At 41.7% G+C, this 21,997-nt stretch overlaps 1 protein-coding gene and 1 long non-coding RNA gene across 4 annotated transcripts; one reads left to right on the plus strand and one right to left on the minus strand.

Annotated features, from left to right (window-relative positions):
• Positions 1-319: 319 nt before the first annotated feature.
• LOC116328419 (myomesin-2-like) lies at positions 320-21,674 on the minus strand. 2 transcript variants are annotated; one of them, XM_039608658.1, is made up of 5 exons: positions 20,587-21,674; positions 2,899-3,013; positions 2,432-2,594; positions 2,173-2,279; positions 320-442 (listed from the first exon to the last, which is right to left on the minus strand). In XM_039608658.1, exons 1-5 carry the CDS (start codon positions 20,644-20,646, stop codon positions 426-428), a joined length of 462 nt encoding a protein of 153 aa, XP_039464592.1. In that variant the 5' UTR covers positions 20,647-21,674; the 3' UTR covers positions 320-425. The 2 variants fall into 2 exon arrangements, with proteins under 2 accessions (XP_039464592.1, XP_039464591.1); XM_039608657.1 differs by lacking the exon at positions 2,899-3,013.
• LOC120438305 lies at positions 12,243-15,155 on the plus strand. 2 transcript variants are annotated; one of them, XR_005611791.1, is made up of 5 exons: positions 12,243-12,288; positions 12,398-12,424; positions 12,528-12,562; positions 14,637-14,668; positions 14,756-15,155. It is a non-coding gene; the product is annotated as an uncharacterized LOC120438305 (long non-coding RNA). The 2 variants fall into 2 exon arrangements; XR_005611790.1 differs by having other exon boundaries at positions 14,637-15,155.
• Positions 21,675-21,997: the final 323 nt, after the last annotated feature.

Consider the following 21,997-nt stretch of genomic DNA (forward strand, 5'->3'; position numbering starts at 1 on the left):
ATCTTTATAGAGCTCTATCCTCCTTTCGGTGGAGAAACCGTCCTTACCCTCCTTCTATTCGGTGGAGAAACCTCTTTAAACCTCCTTCGGTGGAGAAAACCGACTTAACCCTCCTTAAATAAATCAAAAAGATTAATAACAAAACAAAAACACTGGCGGAGAAACCAGGCAGCTTGTGTCTACACGCACAGCTTGCGCACTCACGTACCTGCTTTAACGCACGGGCACATAGCCGCTCTCTAAGGCCTTCTGTACTCACTGTTCGTGTTGTTTCCGTTCATGGAAGAGTCTCTGTTCCCCATCAATCGCCATCCAGAGTGCATGTGAGGGGTGGAAAGTGTCCTTCACACGTCGGATGATGTGTTTGTCGTGAGAGTTGGGAGATGGGCGGAGAGGGCCTCCAATGATCCTCTCTGCTGTCCTCACTATCCGCTGCTGACCTCTGAAGAAAATGAAGACAATCAAAATTCAAAAGCCTCAACAGTAGAGAACACTTTGGCCTTTTCACATTTACAGTCTCTGATGCCCGTAACATTAATAAAAATAATAAAGTTCTTTAGTTAAAAAGAACTTTTTAACTAAAGGTTTTTAGCTCGTGGAATTTACAGATGAAAACATGAATATATTTAATGTAGAGGGTCAATATGCATAAATAATTAAATATTTAAATAATGAATGAAAGGTCTCATTAACTAATGTATTCTTTATAGTTAGTTTCATCATTTACAGTTAATAGTAGAATATTATTTAGTCAATTTTAAAAAAACAAAAACAAAAAAACCATACCTATTAAATTGTTTCACTATTTCAGTAGTTATTTCATGGTGCCTGTGCCATAGCACCTCACCCATCAAACACAGCCTACTTAGCAGGTACACAAAGTTCACAGTGAGACAGCAGCTTGGCTGTTTACTGCCTTTTCACCCTAATGTTAACAAAGAAAATAGTATATAACAGCGACAGAATGGGTGTTTTCTTATTTTTATTTAGCAGACTGATTAAAATAGAGAGAAAAGAGTTGGATAAATATTTTTAAAAACTGATAATATGATCATTTCTGATGCAGTTTGATATCTCGATATAGGATATCCACGAACTGCACCAACATGCTGCTCCAGATGACAATGCTATCACTTTCCTCATTGTAATAAAATATTGTTTTAATAGTTAGTTTAAATTGAACGTGCACTAGTAAACAAGATTCAGAAATTATTCCATTCAAAACACTTTAATAGTAAATATCATTTCAGTGAGAAATCTCATAGACACTGAAATTACAATGTGAATAACATCAGTAAGAAACTGTTCAAACAACAAATGTCCTGCAAAAGCTAAACTGTTCCTGAAAGTTAACTATTATTATCTTTCAGAAACAAGCTACAGTTTGTAAGCTTTGTTTCCCTATCCTTTAAAACATACATACCTATTACTGCCAGCCAAACTATCAATATTGTGAGAGGAGGAAAATAATACAGGGCTCACAAACCAGAAGGAATAACATAAAACTACATGTATTTCAGGCATTGGGTCTAAAATACAAAATCCTCGATTTTAGAAGCTAAGCGAAATAAATATCCATGATGAAAGGCAACTAAATATCTTGAAAGGCAGGGAGAACACAAGAAGAGGGCAGGACCACAGACTATTAATACAAACTGACACACTTGGACTAAGCAGGAAATGGGAAACAGGTTTGGAACAAGGAACCCCTGAAGACAATTAAGAAAGCAAAACAAAGGAACCTTGAAAAGCATACAGAACATTTTTCAATATTTGCATTTGCAAATAGTTCTCCGATACAATTTTCTTTTGATTTTGGCTCAAGTCTGCGCTTTTGATGTAGTTATTAGGGTGTTGCTCTACAGCTGTTCAAATTTTCACGATCAAGGCATGAGTGGTATTTGCATGCAATAGTTTAACAGAGGTAGGAAACGGATATGGAATGCAAACTAATGCGATGAGATGATTAAGATAATAATGGCAACATCGCAAATTACCATATGTCAACAAGGGCAAATGAGCCATGAGTATAGAATACAAATAAACATAAACATGAGAGATTTCATTAAGTCTAAGTTGCAGATTCTCTTACAGATTTTCAAATTTTGCATGACAGTTGACTGGGTGCCTAAGCATCAGAGCCATCCTTACATAGCAATGAATAGAACCTACCTTCATTAGAGATTGTGTAGCTGGATGACACTCCCTCTGTGTTTGTGACAGAAACAGAATACGTCCCAAAGTCTTCCTTATCTGGGTTCTTGAAGATCAGCTTAGAGCTGCAGTGGAGGGCGGAAGAGAAACACAGACACACACAGTCAGAGAGATTGTTCAAGCTGAAATTGAATGCAACTGTTTGATGTCATATGCATGTCATATATGTGTGTGTGTGTGTGTGTGTGTGTGTGTGTGTGTGTGACTGTGGTCTTACTGGGTGCCCTCAGATTTAATCACTACCCCTTTAGAGAAATCTGTGATTTCTTTATAATCTTTCTTCCAGATGAACTTGGAGCCTTCGTTTATCTGGCAGGACTCGAATGACAGAACAATGTCACCTGACTTCTCATCCACCACACAGGACACCTCCTGGGAACCTTCAATACACAGACAAACATAGTTTTTAGACTAGCCATTTTTGTCTCCAGTTAATGCCCAGAAAGCCTAGACTGCTATTAATGTGATCTTTGATATTTGATGGATTGATAGCACGTGTCCACTCGCTCTTAAACTCTTGCCTTCACCACTGTCAACAATAGTGCAACACTCACTCAAAGCAAAACCATAGCACTTTGTATGCTTTACAAAGATATAAAGAGAAACTTGGAGACACATATTTATGAATTTTAACACCCTACATTTTAGGAAGGTATTCAGTTTCTGTCTGCTGTTAAATGTTACCTGCCACGGCCTTGGCAGTCACAGGGTCAGAGGCCATTGAGGCCATAACCACTCCTGCAGCACTGACTGCACGCACTCTGAACACATAGGTAGTGCCCACCTCCAGACCTGTTACCTAGGACACAAACAGACAATCTGTTGTTGCTAGGGGGAGTGGAGGTGTGAACGTCTGTAAATTGGTGTGGTAACGTTCAACCTGTGCAAAATTGACAGGTAAATAAATTATGACATAATAACAGCATATTCTATTCTGAATCTAACAATACTATTTATTTTGTTGATCACTTGGTGCTGTGAATAAATGTAAAATATATCATCCTTTAGCCCAGCAGCAGCTGGATCTATTATTATAATTCCCCTTCTTCTTTTAGGCAACATACCCTAAATATTAATAATGCATGAGTAATCCGTATTGTTTCAAAGCATATTTTTATTAGATCACTAAATGGTCTTTGTGTTATTATAATTACTCTTGTCTTATTTTACTTTACTGACTTTCCATTATCACACATAAGGTGATTCACCTTTAAAAGATTTCTTAAAAAAACAAACAAACAAAAAAAATCCATCAGCCCGATGGCCAGTCCAGCTATGCTCAAGCCCCCCCCTGCACGTGCGTGATGGAATTTCAAAGTGTTCAACGGCCATTCCACGATCTCTCGGGGGTGAGGTGAGCAAAAAAAAACCTACTCAGCCCTGCACTGTTTTGTTTTTTTATGTTAAAATGCGTGTTTGACATTTAAATTCATATGCCCAGCGCTTTTAAAGTTAACGGAGTTCAAAAAAAGAGGGGGAAAAAGAATAACCTTTAATTTGCTAGAGCTAGTGCTGCAATCTGAATCCTAACGGGCAAAATTGCCCGTTTGCCACATAATTTTAGCCGTTGGGCCGCATCCCCCTGAGGACCCGGTAGGCCAGGGGTCACTAACAGGTGGACCGGGGTCCGAGTCCGGACCCAGACGCCATCCTATGTGGACCTAGACTTATAGTTAACAAAATATTAAATTGTATTTAATTTTGACGGGGCGATACAATTTTAAGCGGTAACGTTACATTGTATTAGACCAGGGCCGTGCAGAGACGTTTAAATGGGCGCTGTAACAACTTCTACTGTTGTAACTTGCACATTACTTTTCTCAGCTTATATATACACTAACTTATTGAAAGTTACATGTCTACTTTTTTAATGCACAGGTACAATAAACAATCTGCACTTTTCTAATTATTCTAAATATTCTGAACTATTTAAACATCTTTCAGTATCCTGCTCTGTTTGCACACTATGTGTACGCTAATTTAAACAACTGTACTGTACTCTGCTCTGGTAACTATTGTCCATGATGTAAATATGTAAAAATTGTGCTTCTGTTCTGTGTCCTGCTCTGTTTGTATATGTGTGTTTTTGCTGCTGATACAACCAAATTTCCCCTTGTGGGACAATTAAAGGATTATTCTATTCTATTCTATCCTATTCTTTACTTCTGTGTGATACTGATTTTTTTTCCTTTCTTTTTCATGTTGGATCGTTTTGAATGAAGAAGAAACATGGAAAGGTATTTTTATGAATTGTGTGCTCATTTATTCCTTCTGGATGTTCTTTGTATTAATAAAAAAGCATGTAGGATTTCATACATTTATAGAATTTCGACCAAAACAAAGTAAACTTGCTTCACATATTCTAGTTGGTTAGTCAGGCTGCAAGTACTTCTCAATTTTAGTAAGAATGATTGATTATCATTTTCTTTTCCCTCAGAAACCAAAAAGGTGATAAAGGTAAGAAAAACTATTGCAAAAAACTTCTGCAGTGTCTTCTCAGTTCAGTTTCAGTTTTATTTGTCATATGCAAGTTAGCACAGGGTCAACATCGCAATGAAATGTGTTTGACGAGCAGCGGTCTCTCAGCAGCATGATACAGTAGGAAAAAAATATAATAAAATATAATAAAATAAAATAAAAATAGAAAAATAGTAAAGAGCAAAATATTAGAGAGACATGGTAAAAGAGAAAAGATGACTAAATATATATGTATCTATAAATATAAATATATGTACACTAGTGATTAAATAAGAAAATCTTGAAAAGAAATATGACGGGAGGGCAGATGGGATATTGCACAGGAATGAGCAGCAGAAATTTACAGTATTGCACTTTTTAAATATAAACTACAATAACAATAAAGTGAAGTGACCAGTGCAGATTAATCAGAGTACTTGTGAAGCTGCAGGGTAGCTTCTGAGTCCTGTGTTGTGTGTGTTTAAGTGTTGTGGTTGAGGTGTCGTATGGCTTGGTGGTAAAACTGTTTTTAAGTCTTGTAGTCCGAGCAGACAGACTCCTGTAACGTCTGCCAGATGGTAACAAGGAGAACAGCTGATGTGCTGGGTGGCTGTGGTCCTTGATGATGCTGTGTGCTTTACGGAGGCATCGCTGGTGATAAATGTTCTGAATGGCAGGAAGCCTCGTGCCAGTGATGTGCTCTGCTGCCTTCACCACCCTCTGTAGTGATTTACGGCTGCTGGCAGAGCAGCTTCCGTACCAAACTGTGATGCAGCTCGTCAGCAAGCTCTCAATTGCACACCTGTAGAAATTTGAGATGATGCTGGCGTTCATGCCAAACTTCCTCAGCCTCCTCAGGAAGTAAAGCCGCTGGCGAGCTTTCCTGATAGCAGTGTCTGTGTGAAGGGTCCAGGAGAAGTCCTCAGTGATGTTGACTCCAAGGAACTTGAAGCTGCTGACCCTTTCGACCTTGACACCGTTGATGTGGATGGGCTGGTGTTCCCTGACTGGTCGTTTCCGGTAGTCCACTATCATTTCTCTAGTTTTGCTGATGTTGAGAGTCAGGTTATTTTCCAGGCACCACTCGTACAGTGCCATCACCTCCTCTCTATAGGCCGTCTCATCATTACCTGTGATGAGGCCTATGATGGTTGTGTCATCAGCAAACTTGATGATGATGTTGGACTCATGTTTAGCAACACAGTCGTGTGTGAACAGGGAATATAGGAGGGGGCTAAGCACACAACCCTGGGGCGTACCTGTGTTAAGGATGAGCGATGAGGAAGTGTGCTTACCAACTCTCACCACTTGGGGCCTGTTTGTGAGGAAGTTTAGAATCCATCTGCAGATCGGTGTTCCCAGCCCAAGGTCGACGAGCTTCATGTGGCAAGTTTTGAGGGATGATGGTGTTAAATGCCGAGCTGTAGTCGATGAAGAGCATTCTTGCATATGTATTCCCTTTCTCCAGGTGAGTGAGGGTGGTGTGTGTTGCCAGGGCGATGGCATCCTCTGTGGCTCTGTTTGTCCGATAGGCAAACTGAAGAGGGTCCAGTGTGTCAGGGAGGGAGGAGCAGATGTGACCTTTGACCAGCCGCTCCAGGCACTTCATGATGACGGATGTCAGTGCAACAGGACGGTAGTCATTCAGACAGGAGACCACTGATTTTTTGGGAATGGGAATGATGGTGGATGCTTTGAGGGACGTGGGGACCACTGACTGCCTCAGGGAGAGGTTGAAGATGTTGGTGAACACCTCTGCCAGCTCGTCTGCACACACTCTGAGTAGCCGGCCTGGGATGCCGTCCGGTCCTAGGGCTTTGTGAGGATTGACCTTTTTAAAGGTCCATCTCACAGCTTCTGTTTTCAGAGTTAAAGTTGCAGCCTCACTGTCCTCCTGAGGGTAGAGGATCTGCTCTCTGTTGTCTGCATCAAAACGAGCATAGAAGTTGTTAAGCTCGTCTCTGCGAGAGATGCAGTGGGCTGAACACTGACTGTGTTGACCTTCTTGTAGTCAGTGATGCAGCGCAGTCCATTCCACAGTCGCCTGGTGTCAAAGCTGTGGTAGCTGGACTCCATTTTGTCCCTGTAGTCCTTTCTGGCCTTTTTATGGACTTTTATGGACTTTTATGGACTCTCATCATCTGCTTTAAGGTTTATTGTTCTAAAAATAAGTAATAATCTTTACTTTTGTGTTGACAAAGATAATTTTACTGTGTAAAATTAGTCAAATGAAGATTTTTTTAAGCTTTACTATAACTGAACTCGCATTTTAAAAAAAAACCTTTTTTGCTCTTTGGTCAAAGGCTCAGAAATGAGCTGCATGTTTCTGGGCCTTTAGCCATGAAACATGCAGCTTTGAATAATAATTTACACCTGAGTTGTCAGTCCATGTTGTATGAAAACATTTTTTCAAAGTGTTAGATTTCTTGATATAAAATTTCCATTTCCAATGCAGGAATAAAACATGTATTAACACAGACTTTGCTACTCTCTTCAAAGTTGCTAATGTAGTGAAGTAGATTTTGGGTTGGGATGTTACATGATGTCCCTAAACGCACCACTGACATCCACACCTTTCAGCCGACAATTACCTGGCTATAAGAAACAGCTGCGCTTCACTACTGGGAGAAGGCATTTGGCAGTCTTGGCAATCTAAGGTGGCTGCAGCACTAGGCAGTTGAGCTCCACATATCTCTTAGGGAAAGCTACTCAGTTGCCCTTAGAGAGTGGTAAGTGCGACTTTTGTTTATTATACTGTGGCATAGTAGGGTGGACTTTTGACTACTGTTTTCCTCTTTTGTTGCAGGTGTATATTATACTGCTGCTGTCTTGTCAGATGCCGTTTTGTTTGTTATGCACTACTTTTATAAAGTATAGTGATTTGGGATGTGGTTTTATGTAGATCTTTTATTGATTGTTTAATGTTTTATCCTTTCCTTTATTGCTTTTAGTGGAGGTGTGGCCGCTTGTTTAGAGGCTAGGCACGTGAGGTGGAATCCTCCCGATGCATGCGAGTGTACACACCGGGCATAGGCAGATGGCACCATTTAGAGTTTAGTGTGAGTGAGGTTTGCTGTGAAATCACACGGGTGAGTAATTGGTGGCACCCTTGGGCACTCCTCCCTGTAGGTTGCCTCCTCAAGTGGCCGGTCTCCACCATTTTGTTTAGTTGCTTCTTTTTAATATATTGTGCTTGTTTTAGGGTAGCATTGTGGCAGGGAGTATGTTGTTTTAATTATCGTTTGGTAATAAAGGGTTTTAATTTATTTTACTCTCTTACCCCTGCTACCCTAGGTTCCTTTTAATCTTTTAGTTATGTTTTAGTAGTTTCTCTTAATAAACTTTGCATTATAAACTCCCTTTGTCTCACCTCTGCCTTTAAATAACGAGTCTGTGGGCTTTGGTAGCCAATACAATCTTCTCATTGGCTAGAGAAATCTTTCCTGGGGTTGTAGTAGCGCCTCCCCAGGTGGCGTTGTCACTACTTTAGTAACCGCCCCGGTTATCTCATTTCGCGACACCACAATCTGGCGTTGTCGACAGGATATTTTCAGGCAGAGATCTGTTGCATGTTGTTTTGTTTTTTGGGGTTAAATCTGTTTGGTTATTGTAGTGCAGCGGCAAGACAGCAGCAGTGGCAGCGCCGGGACGGACTTCTGGTTTTTATAAAGTGATATTTAAATACTCTGGTTTATTATGGAGGAAGAGCTCACACAGTTACGAGACTTGGTAGCTCAGCTGCAAGCAGAAAATCGGCGGATGCAGCAAGAGCGAGGATCGAGCAACCTGGCACCAGTGCTGCTGCTACAGGTTCATCCACCAATGGGCATTCTGCTGTTTCAGCTCCCCGCGACTGAGAGACTGATTTATATTCCTCGGGAGAGGAAGTGCCCATGGTTCAACGGTAAGACTGGTATAGGTATTGCCGAATGGGTGGAAGAGGTGCAGGCCTGTTTGAGGGTGCGACATCTTTCACCAGCCGACCAAGCCCTTTTCATCTATGATCATCTAGAAGGCGAGCCCAGAGAAGAGATTAAATATCGGCTTCCAGAGGAGAAAGACGATCCCGAAAAGATTTTGACTATTTTACAGGAACTGTATGGCTGTACTAAGTCATATGTTTCTCTGCAGGAAGAGTTCTTTTCAAGACGACAGCAGGAGGGAGAAACATTGCAAGAGTTTTCGCATGCTCTTATGTGCCTCATGGACAGAGTTGCGAAACAGTCCCCTCATGTTCTGCTGAACAAAGATGTGTTGCTTAGAGACCAATTTGTTGAAAATGTGCTTGATTGTTTCTTACGTGAGAGAATTAAAACAGTATGTCCGCAGCCACCCTACTGCCACCTTGATGGATGTTCGTCATGAGGCTATATTATGGGAGCGTGGAGGTATGCCAGGGGCGGAGGGATAGAAGTTACTCGGTTCCCCCGGCGCTAGGCTTCCAACACACTGTCCAGGAGGTCCCTTTAGAGGTAGTCCGGCAGGTATTGCACCCTATGCCTCTGAAATACGGGAGTTAAAAGAGATTCTTAAAAGTCAGCAAGAGCAGTTGAATCAGCTCGCAAAGAGTCTTGCTGCTTTGAATAGTGCTTCCACACCATATCCTGCCTCACGTAATAAGGCTGTCATTTGCAGACGGTGCCAGAAGGTTGGGCATTTTGCCAGGAGTGCCCTGGTGAGCCCACAGTCATGCCTGTGCAGTCAGCTGGTACAGCAACGCAAGCCAGTTTGAGTAATGTCGTTTGTTCTTCCATGCAGGAAAACTTCCACCCCTGAACCATTGAGCCGAGATTCAGGTGGGGGCATCCTAGGCTCAGAGTTTGTATTATCTGACCCGTTGCCGCAGGTTACTGGTGGGAAACCAGTAACTGGTAGGAAACCAGTAACCCCGCTGTCAAAACCATCACTTCACCCCTCTCTGGCACGCATTGTCTGACCTTCAGTATGTTGCAGGAGACTGACCCCGTGATCCGGGAGTTTCTGCCCTTTTGGAGGCGGAGGCGGGGCCCTGACGCTAAGGAGCGTGGTCGCACTTCAAGGCTGGCCCTCGGGTTGGTCAGGCAATGGAGTAGGCTAGTGGGGCGGAATGGGGTGTTATATCGGAAGGTCTGTCATCCAAGGAGAGGAGAGACACTGCAGGTATTGCTGCCAAAGTCCCTTCAGGGTCAAGTTTTGCAACATGTGTGCCAGGAGCATGGTCATCAGGGTGTTCGAGCACGGTAGATGTGGTTTCTCAATGGTGCTACTGGGTAGGGATGTATAGAGACGCCCAACGGTGGTGCCAGGAGTGTGAGCGATGCCAGTCGGCTCAAGATGCACCAACCCAACCGAAGCAAATCCCTGTAGCTGATTGGCGAAGAAGCGCCACGACCAGCAAGCTAAGGATGCTCCCCTGCGAGAAGGTCAGTTGGTCTATCTGAAGAAAGTTGGACTCGGAGGTTGTGATAAAAGTAAGGGTGCTATGAGTTCATTGGCGTATAAAGTGCTAAAGGCCCCTCACCAAAATGGGTCCATGTATACTACTGCCCTGTAGAAGAACCGATGCACGGTGGCGAGTGGTTTTATTGGTCTCTGAACCTATTCCAGCCCCAAGCAGTTGCCAACAAAGACCAGAGACTCCTAGCCCTCGTAGGTCAGATGAGCTAGAACCCTCAACGTCCTCCGCGAGGTCGGCCTGCCCTGACCAGCTGCCAGTTATGGCTGGTGTTCATAACGATATAGCCCCTTTACGCAGGACTAATCGTGGTAATGCTGGGATGCACCCAAATCCGCACCATTTGCCCCAGGCAGCAGGAAGTAGAGCAATAGAGGCCGTGAACTCACAGGCACCTGTGCCTACTACAGTTACCCTGTTTAGACCTTGGCAGTGAGTGTCAATCGTCGGGACGACGATTCAAATCTCGGGGTAGATTGTAGTGAAGTAGATTTTGGGTTGGGATGTTACATGATGTCCCTAAACGCACCACTGACATCCACACCTTTCAGCCGACAATTACCTGGCTATAAGAAACAGCTGCGCTTCACTACTGGGAGAAGGCATTTGGCAGTCTTGGCAATCTAAGGTGGCTGCAGCACTAGGCAGTTGAGCTCCACATATCTCTTAGGAAAGCTACTCAGTTGCCCTTAGAGAGTGGTAAGTGCGACTTTTGTTTATTATACTGTGGCATAGTAGGGTGGACTTTTGACTACTGTTTTCCTCTTTTGTTGCAGGTGTATATTATACTGCTGCTGTCTTGTCAGATGCCGTTTTGTTTGTTATGCACTACTTTTATAAAGTATAGTGATTTGGGATGTGGTTTTATGTAGATCTTTTATTGATTGTTTAATGTTTTATCCTTTCCTTTATTGCTTTAGTGGAGGTGTGGCCGCTTGTTTAGAGGCTAGGCACGTGAGGTGGAATCCTCCCGATGCATGCGAGTGTACACACCGGGCATAGGCAGATGGCACCATTTAGAGTTTAGTGTGAGTGAGGTTTGCTGTGAAATCACACGGGTGAGTAATTGGTGGCACCCTTGGGCACTCCTCCTGTAGGTTGCCTCCTCAAGTGGCCGGTCTCCACCATTTTGTTTAGTTGCTTCTTTTTAATATATTGTGCTTGTTTTAGGGTAGCATTGTGGCAGGGAGTATGTTGTTTTAATTATCGTTTGGTAATAAAGGGTTTTAATTTATTTTACTCTCTTACCCCTGCTACCCTAGGTTCCTTTTTAATCTTTTAGTTATGTTTTAGTAGTTTCTCTTAATAAACTTTGCATTATAAACTCCCTTTGTCTCACCTCTGCCTTTAAATAACGAGTCTGTGGGCTTTGGTAGCCAATACAATCTTCTCATTGGCTAGAGAAATCTTTCCTGGGGTTGTAGCGCCCTCCCCCAGGTGGCGTTGTCACTACTTTAGTAACCGTCCCCGGTTATCTCATTTCCGCGACACCACACTAAGAATAAAAAGTCAATAATAAACCACAACACCAATATAAAGATTTAAACTTTAGATAAGCTCTCATGTGAATTTTCATTTCAGAAAAAAGGCGAGCTCCTCCCCGGCTCTTTCGCTTGGAGACTCCAATCAAGTAAGTTAAATGCAGACGATCAAAAATTAAAAGGACTACAACTTCTGTTTGAGACTCACGCTGGAAATAATGTGGAAATATGATTCTAGAGGCTCTTGATAGGTTTCATCACTCTCCGACCTCAGTGAATCAGTGATGAGAACCAGCTCTATTTCATACATAACTAGAGTTACCCACTGATGATAACTAATGACAGTGTGCTCAGATTGTTCTTGAATGTGGAGCTTGTATCTATTCAGCACTAAAAGGTTTTTGTCAGCTTAATTTAACTTGCAGTACTTCCTGTAACTTCTGTCAGTTAGACAGTAATTATGCCAAATAAAGGACAGTAATTTGAATTGATTACCCTCATGCTGTATAACAGTTCTGTAACATTCTGTTTGCAGTTCCGTCAGTCTGGAAAAATCACACCCATCAGATTCACATTGATGTGATAGTTACATGTTTGCTCACTGTTTTTTCTCATGTCTGCAGACACCAAAGGTACCTCCGGTTCTGAGGTTACAGCCCGCCTGGCGAAGCGGACCGGCGGGAGGCTGTGACCTACGTCCGGGTATGTGTGGGATGAGAAAAGAAGTTATTACACCATCAGTTTCATTGTCCTGGGCAGCAATGTTTGTTGGAAGTACTTATGTGGGTTTTTTTTAATGTGTTTTTTTCAGGAGGAGCTCGCAAATGGCCGGGTACCTGTAAGTATTTCTCCAGGGTTTTTTTTTCAATTATATATATACATATATATATATATATATATACATACATATATATAATCTGCTGTTTTGTTTGTTTGTTTAGAGACCAACGTGGAGACCCCCACAGACCCCCACAGTGTAAGTACCTATGCAGTAGTAGCACCCAGATTTTCAGCATAATGGTATTTTGCATTGCATTGCTGTTTTGATGCAGTTTTCTGTCTTCATTTATGTTGGAAGTGATAAGTAGAGCCATACGTTTTAATTTTTTTCAGAAATCTCTCAGTCAGACCGTGGTATATCATGTTTAGGTGGAAACTAGTGAGCCAACTTCACGAAGCTCCTGACTACTTAAGTATTCTTTTTAAGATTCAAGATTAAGAATCTTGAATCCTCACCCTTCTTGAGCTTCTCGAGTGATGTTGCGATCACTTGGTATACAGTGGCTTGCAAAAGTATTCGCCCCTTGAACTTTTCCACATTTTGTCACATTAAAGCCACAAACATGAATCAATTTTATTGGAATTCCACGTGAAAGACCAATACAAAGTGGTGTAGACTTGAGAAGTGGAACGAAAATCATACATGATTCCAAACATTTTTACAAATAAATAAAGTGGGTGTGCGTAATTATTCAGCCCCTGAGTCAATACTTTGTAGAACTACCTTTTGCTGCAATTACAGCTGACAGTCTTTTAAGGTATGTCTCTACAAGCTTTGCACATCTAGAGACTGAAATCCTTGCCCATTCTTCTTTGCAAAACAGCTCCAGCTGAGTCAGATTAGATGGACAGCGTTTGTGAACAGCAGTTTTCAGATGTTGCCACAGATTCTCGATTGGATTTAGATCTGGACTTTGACTGGGCCATTCTAACACATGGACATGTTTTGTTTTAAACCATTCCATTGTTGCCCTGGCTTTATGTTCAGGGTCGTTGTCCTGCTGGAAGGTGAACGTCCGCCCCCAGTCTCAAGTCTTTTGCAGACCCCAAGAGGTTTTCTTCCAAGATTGCCCTGTATTTGGCTCCATCTATCTTCCCATCAACTCTGACCAGCTTCCCTGTCCCTGCTGAAGAGAAGCACCCCAGAGCATGATGCTGCCACCACCATATTTGACAGTGGGGATGGTGTGTTCAGAGTGATGTGCAGTGTGGACAGATTCCCCACCTTAGCTGTAGATCTTTGCAGCTTGTCCAGAGTCACCATGGGCCTCTTGGCTGCATTTCTGATCAGCGCTCTCCTTGTTCGGCCTGTGAGTTTAGGTGGGACGGCCTTGTCTTGGTAGGTTTACAGTTGTGCCATACTCCTTCCATTTCTGAATGATGGCTTGAACAGTGCTCCATGGGATGTTCAAGGCTTGGGAAATCTTTTGTAGCCTAAGCCTGCTTTAAATTTCTCAATAACTTTATCCCTGACCTGTCTGGTGTGTTCTTTGGACTTCATGGTGTTGTTGCTCCCAATATTCTCTTAGACAGCCTCTGAGGCCGTCACAGAGCAGCTGTATTTGTACTGACATTAGATTACACACAGGTGCACTCTATTTAGTCATTAGCACTCATCAGGCAATTTCTATGGGCAACTGACTGCACTCAGACCAAAGGGGGCTGAATAATTACGCACACCCCACTTTATTTATTTGTAAAAAATGTTTGGAATCATGTATGATTTTTGTTCCACTTCTCACGTGTACACCACTTTGTATTGCTCTTTCACGTGGAATTCCAATAAAATTGATTCATGTTTGTGGCTGTAATGTGACAAAATGTGGAAAAGTTCAAGGGGCGAATACTTTTGCAAGCCACTGTAGCTATATCTGTCACTTCTTCCTCTACTTGTCCACCACTGCTATATATATGCCAGTTTTCTTAGCTGTGTCTTAGCTTAGTGATTATCAATTCAAGAAGACTCCTCAAGATTTGGTAGAACAGATTTAACAAGATTTGTCAAGTTGTGAAAGCGCTTGCTCGTCAGAGGGGGTCATCTAATTGTTGAGGCGTTTTCCGTTTTCTCTGTATTATTGTAGTCTTTAACTTACAGTTTAAAGCACCTTGAGGCAACTGTTGTTGTGATTTGGCGCAGTATAAATACAATTAAAGTTATTTGAACTTGCCTTACTCTCTGCAGGTGTTGATCAAAGGCTTATTTGACTACCAAAGGTTTTGCTTAATTGTCTTGCTAACAAACTGTATTTGTGCTCTTGTCTCCCTCAAAGATCGCCATCAAAATAAGGGGTCCTCATGCATGGTGAGTGTAGTTGAACCAATAGAATGTTCTGCTTGATAATTATTGCTCTCTATTTCTCAACAGCCTTTCTTCAATTTTCATCCTCAGGTGCAGAAAATAAAAAAAAAAATTCAATTACTACAGTTCTATGCTTTACTTAATAATTAATCGCCCATCCCATCACACTATGAATATTTACATGCAAAGCGTCCCTGGGAGCCATCCATATGCCAGAGGGAGGGAAGTCTGTGTGTTTATAGCATTAAACGCTCAAATATCGTCACAAACCCCATTTCGCCTCCAACCATGAAAAACACTCACTAAAGCATTGCAAGCATTTTATTTGGTGTTGCACAATGTAACCTATTCAAGTCCCATTTAGACGTGGAGAGTCAGACTACAGGTACTCTCTCTATGCTGAGCAGGAAAATGCAGGTGGATGCCCCACTGGTTGCTTGGATCACTGACTATTTAACAAGTCGACCACAGCATGTTCGGCTGAAGAGCTGCCGCCGGATAACAGGGGCGCCGCAGGTGACTGTCCTATTACCCTTCCTCTTCACCCTCTACACATCTGACTTCAGGTACAAGTCTCAGTGATGTCATCTGCAGAAATTCTCTGATGACTCTGCCATTGTGGGCTGTATCAGGGATGGACAGGAGGAGTGCAGGAGTGTGGTGGACAGCTTTGTTGAGTGGTGTGAGTTAAACCATCTAGAGCTTAACATCACAAAGACAAAGGAACTGATCATGGACTTCAGGAAGCATGCTTCTCCTCCTACCCTGTCACCATCAGAGGGGCTGATGTGGAGCTTTATTCAAGGTGGAGATGGTGAGGACAGGAACTAAGAAATAACTAAACTGGGAAAACCTAAATACATGAAATTAAAACCAAAACTCACAGAGTGACATGCAAAGGAACACAGGTAGGACCACAGCGGAGACTCTGGGAAGACATCACAGACAAATCAGCAACAGGCAGGAGAACACACAGGGCTTAAATACACACACAGGAGTAATCATGGGTTGGGAGACAGGAGGGAGAAGTCAGGGCCGACGAGACACAGACGTAAAGCTGAGAACACTCACATGAGACGGAGACCTTAAGAATAAAACAGGAAATACAACAGGTTTGCACAGACATGAACTTAACACAAGACATGGCGACAGGGAGGGAACATAAAGACGTGGGACCAGGGCAGGCACAGGGACACAGAACAAAAGGAGCTTGAAATACAAAACAGAAACAAAACCTGAGAACAAGAAATTCCCAACAAGAATGAACCTAAAACATAAGATAATAATCAAAACCTAAAAGTCCACCACTGGGTCCACAGACTCAGGACCACGACAACTGCTGTCTTCAAAAAAGGGCAGAGTTGGCTTTTCCTAATGAGGTGGCTCAGGTTCTTCAATGTTGGTAGGAAAATGCTGACCATGTTCTATCACGCTGTGGTAGAAAGCGTTCTTTGCAGCTGTGTGCTGGGGCAGTGGGGTGAAGACAGCTGATGCCAACAGGCTGAACAAGCTGATCTAAAAGGCTGGTTCTATCCTGGGTGTCAGACTGGAGAACCTGGAGGTGTCCGAGAGGAGAATGCTAAAGAAGCTTCTTTGTGTTATGGACAACCTCTGCCATCCCATGCATGCCTCCGTGATGGACCATCGAGCACACGCAGCAAAAGACTAATCGCCCGAAATGCAGAACTGACCGCCACAGGAAATCCTTCATGCCAGTGGCAATAAGACTGTACAACTCTTCCTCGCTCTGTAGGGGATTTTCCTGAGGATTACTACCAACGTTATTCTGTTCCCATTTAGACCGTGCAATATCACCCAACAGTATTTTATTGAATGTTTGTTTCATCTCCTCATCATATGCTGCTACTCTCTTTTATTTAGTTGCATAATACTATGTCACTTTTTAGAGTCACCTGCACTGATAGTTAAGTTATTTTATTTTTCAGGATATAGTTACATTGTTACTTCGTTGGGGTTATTTGATATTATATTTTGTACTATCCTACTGCATATTACTGTATGCACTATTCCTATTGTATATAATATATATCTTATTCCTCTGTCTCTATTGCTGCATTGAGCATGTGTATGACAAAAGACTTTCCCTTGGGACCGAGTATAGGAAGAAGAAAATAAAGTTGATGTTATTGAAGTGTTGAATGTGCTGAATAATGAAATTAGTGTAAGCTGATGAGTTAGAAGTGGGTGCAGTGGGTGGTTATGAAGTGGAGGAGGAAGACAGGAAAACAGCAGAACGTTAACACGTTAATGCATCATCACGATTAGTGCGAGTAAAATTTTACGCATTTATCCAGAACGCAGATTGGACAAACTTTGGACAAACTGCCCGAAATGTGTTGACAGAGACATTTCAGGGATTCTGAGTCACTTTGTGCTCCAGATGGGTTAATTGCGTTACAAATTTTAATCGCGTTAATCGTGATGATGGATTAATCTGTGCTAATGTTAACAGCCCTCTTTTTTGTGATCTAGATGTTGAGCTTATCTCACACAAAAATATCCCACAACATGCTGCAGAGGAAAAAGAGCACAGCTGTTTAAAACTCAAAGGGACCGATGTGACAGGTTCAGAGTGAGATGGTGGCATTATTTTAAGCATGAGAAGTAATTAGTTCAGAGATCTCAAAAAAGAGAGAAGCAATCTGAATAAATAGCACTTATTAAAGTTGGTCCTCTCAGTGATTGGGCTGTTATTAATAATTTTTTTCTAATAGTTAAAATTGTATTTGTAGAGAAAATCATTTAGCTATTACTACTCAGAGCTAAGGCCATACAAGGCTCAGGAGAGTGGTCACTCTCTGTAAGCTCACACAGCGCTAGAAAGAAACCAGGGTTGTTCCTGTTTAAAGAGGGCTGCTTTTAATAATGTAATGTAACATAAAAATATACTGTAAGTAATTTTTCCACAGGGCAGTCAAAGGTTTTGTAAATTGGTGGAATACTGTTTCATCTTCAGCTGAGGAACACTACAAGGAGCTGTCTTACTTAGTAATTACTTTGTGGCAGTATATGTACACCCTTCAAGTAAAAACTGTGTCACTTGTTATGGAAAGGTTTTATAACCTCCTACTTGTCAAAGTGATGAAACAAATACACATCTATGTGAAGGCAGGGTGGAGCATGTGGAAAATACTGTCAGGGGTGATTTGTGACAGAAGGAGAGCAGAAGGAAATAAAGGGAATATTTACGACATGGAACTGAGACCCAATATGATGTATGGTTTGGAGCCAGCAGCGTTGACAAAAAAAAAATTAAGATATTAAGATTTTCACTACAAGTGACCAGAATGGTTAAGATTAGAAATATATGTGTGTGTGTGTGTGTGTGTGTGTATACATATATATTTCTAATCTCTCTCTCTCTCTCTCTCTCTCTCTATATATATATATATATATATGTGTGTGTGTGTGTGTGTGTGTGTGTGTGTGTGTGTATATATATATACAGTTAAGCCCATAATTATTCATACCCCTGGCAAATTTTGACTTAAAGTTACTTTTATTCAACTAGCAAGTTATTTTTTAACTGGAAATGACACAGGCGTCTCACAAAAGATAATAAGATGATGTACAAGACGCATCATTGTGGAAAAAATATTTCTCAGCTTTTATTTACATTTGAGCAAAAAGTATCATGTCCAGAATTATTCATACCCTTCACAAACTGTCACAGTCTCTGGGAAAATCCAAAGTTCCATCCATTTCAAATAGTCAAAGCTGTTCTAAAGCATCCTAATTACCCTGATTAATTGGAAATAGCTGTTTTGATCAACTCAACAGGTGAAAAACAGCAGCTCTCTGCAGGTGGTCTGTGGACATTCATGGCTAAGACAAAGGAACTCAGTGAGGACCTGCAGCTGTGCATTGTGGCTGCTCACAAGTGAGGAATGGGCTACAAGGCCATATCCAAATGTTTTCAAGTTCCAGTGGCTACAGTGCAAAGTATTATTAAAAATACAAGATGTTCCGCACTGTGGAAAATCTCAGAGGACGTTGTCGGAAGCCAAAAGTGACACCTGTGCTGGCCAGGAGGATAGTGAGAGAGGTGAAAAAGAATCCAAGGATCACCACCAAGGCCATTCTGGTGAATCTGGGCTCTGCTGGTGGCAATGTCTCAAGGCAGACAGTCCAACGGACACTGTTGGGTTCCACGGATGCAGACCAAGGAAAACGCCACTTCTCCAGGCACTTCTAAGGCATGCAAAAGCTCATTTGGCCTTTGCAAATGCTCATCTGGACAAAGAAGAAGGTTTCTGGTCTTCAGTGTTATGGTCAGATGAAACAAAAATTGAATTATTTGGTCACAATGATTTTGCCTTCATTTGGCATAAAATGGAGAAGCCTTCAACCCACAGAACACCATCCCCACTGTCAAACATGGTGGTGGGAACCTAATGCTTTGGGGTGTTTTTAGCCAATGGACCATGGAACCTAATCACAGTAAACAGCACCATGAAAAGAGCAATACATGAAGATTCTCAACAACAACATCAGGCAGTCTGCAGAAAAACTTGGCCTTGGGAACCAGTGGACATTTTAGCACGACAATGACCCAAAACATACAGCAAACGTGGTGAAGAAATGGTTAGCAGACAACAACATTAACGTTTTGCAGTGGCCTAGCCAGAGTCCTGACTTGAATCCAATTGAGAATCTGTGGAGGAGCTAAAGATCAGGGTGATGGCAAGAAGACCCTCCAACCTGAAAGATTTGGAGCTCATTGCTAAAGATGAATGGGCAAAATGCCTGTGGAGACATGCAAAAGCTGGTCTGCAATTATAGGAAGCGTTTGATTGCTGTAATAGCCAATAAAGGCTTTTTTCTATTGATTATTGAGAAGGGTATGAATAATTCTGGACATGATACTTTTTGCTAAAATATAAATAAAACCTGAGAAATATTTTTTTCCACAATGATGCCTCTTGTACATCATCTTATTATCTTTGGGGAGACACCTGTGTCATTTCTGCTCAAAAAAGAACTTGCTTGTTGAACAAAAGTAACTTTAAGTCAAAATTCGGCAGGGGTATGAATAATTATGGGCTTAACTGTATATGTATATATGTGTGTGTGTATATATGACAAAGGATGCTGAATAAGGAGCCGGAAAGGAGAAAGACCACAGAGGGAGGTTCATGGATGTGACAGAAGAGAATGTTAGTGATAGGGTGAAAGGGATGATCCGCTGTGGCTATTCATAAAGGGAGCATCCAAAATAAGAAGTATTCGCCTTAACAATAGATGACGGCGAAGCATTTAATCAATAACTACTGAAAACCAACGAAGAAGACGCAGGGGGAACGTGTCTGCGCGCGCAACCATTCCGTAATCTTGAGGTAAAATGGCGTCGAGTGCCGTTTCAACCGAGTGCAAGAAGATATCGGAATTAAGAGTTGTTGATCTTAAATCGGAGCTCAAGCGAAGAAATTTGGACACCTTTGGTGTGAAGAGTGCTCTTGTCGCGCGACTTAGACAGGTGAGTCAGACGGAGCTGATGTGTGCAGAAACGATGACCGAGCCTGGCTGCGCGGTGCACAGATGCTAACGCTAATGCTAGCCCGTTTAGTCACAGATAGGGTTGCCAACTCCCTGAAAAATACATAAGGGACACCTCGTGGCCAGGGCCGGGCAACCCAGTTGTCTTCACCCTTCCCAATGTGGTGAATTTTGTAGCTCTTTTTTTAACCATTTTTAACCATTTGACTTGAATTTGATTTAAGTAGATGTATATACGAAATAATGTGGAAATATGATTCTAGAGGCTCTTGATAGGTTTCATCACTCTCCGACCTCAGTGAATCAGTGATGAGACCCAGCTCTATTTCATACTTACAGGGAAATCTTTTGTTCTGTCTTTAATGACAGAATATTTGGTAGCAATAAACAAAAATGCTTCTTACCAGCTTTCCCCAAGATGCGAACTCTGTACTGTGACCAGTTTGCATCTGGAGTAACTCCATCCTTTACAGCCTTATTGATATTGACTCTCCCTGGTGGCCAGAAACAAGAATCTTCCGCTGGTCCTGTAAACCACTTGCAAGGAATTATGGATACACCTCCACCATCCAGAAAATCAACAACTGCAAATGGTAGCATGCTGGGGAGAAAGCAAAAAGAAGCCAACTAGTACAGCAGTGGCAATGCCACATATCCAGACTTCAGTGGCAAAAGCACAATTTTCTGTTTTAATTCATCAAGTAATAGAAGATGTATTTGTTTAGACAGATTTGAAACAAAGTAAATTCCAAGGCATGTTGAGTCCAATGGATAGCTGAAAAAGGCATTACAGTTTTCAAAGACCTGACACAGTGCTTTGACAACTTGGCAATCCTGTAAAATGTTTGCCACAATAAGAATTTTCCCCCCTACATTGAAACAGTTATCTCCCATGGAGCAAGAAACATATGTCTGGCTAACCTAGGTGGGTCCCAGATTGGATGCCCATTGTAAGCCCATCCCCACTTGGAACCCCCATAGCCCATGTGGGGCCCACATACTGGTGTTTACTGGGAATTTAATTTAGGCATTGCATTTTCGAGCAGGAAGCTCAGAAACCCCCTTGGGGCTGAAGAGGTTAAATGGGCGCTGTAACAACTTCTACTGTTATAACTTGCACATTACTTTTCTCAGCTTATATATACACTAACTTATTGAAAGTTACATGTCTACTTTTTTAATGCACAGGTACAATAAACAATCTGCACTTTTCTAATTATTCTAAATATTCTGAACTATTTAAACATCTTTCAGTATCCTGCTCTGTTTGCACACTATGTGTACGCTAATTTAAACAACTGTACTGTACTCTGCTCTGGTAACTATTGTCCATGATGTAAATATGTAAAAATTGTGCTTCTGTTCTGTGTCCTGCTCTGTTTGTATATGTGTGTTTTTGCTGCTGATACAACCAAATTTCCCCTTGTGGGACAATTAAAGGATTATTCTATTCTATCCTATTCTTTACTTCTGTGTGATACTGATTTTTTTTCCTTTCTTTTTCATGTTGGATCGTTTTGAATGAAGAAGAAACATGGAAAGGTATTTTTATGAATTGTGTGCTCATTTATTCCTTCTGGATGTTCTTTGTATTAATAAAAAAGCATGTAGGATTTCATACATTTATAGAATTTCGACCAAAACAAAGTAAACTTGCTTCACATATTCTAGTTGGTTAGTCAGGCTGCAAGTACTTCTCAATTTTAGTAAGAATGATTGATTATCATTTTCTTTTCCTCAGAAACCAAAAAGGTGATAAAGGTAAGAAAAACTATTGCAAAAACTTCTGCAGTGTCTTCTCAGTTCAGTTTCAGT

Source organism: Oreochromis aureus, linkage group 1 (genome assembly GCF_013358895.1).
Source record: "Oreochromis aureus strain Israel breed Guangdong linkage group 1, ZZ_aureus, whole genome shotgun sequence".
NCBI lineage: Eukaryota > Metazoa > Chordata > Actinopteri > Cichliformes > Cichlidae > Oreochromis > Oreochromis aureus.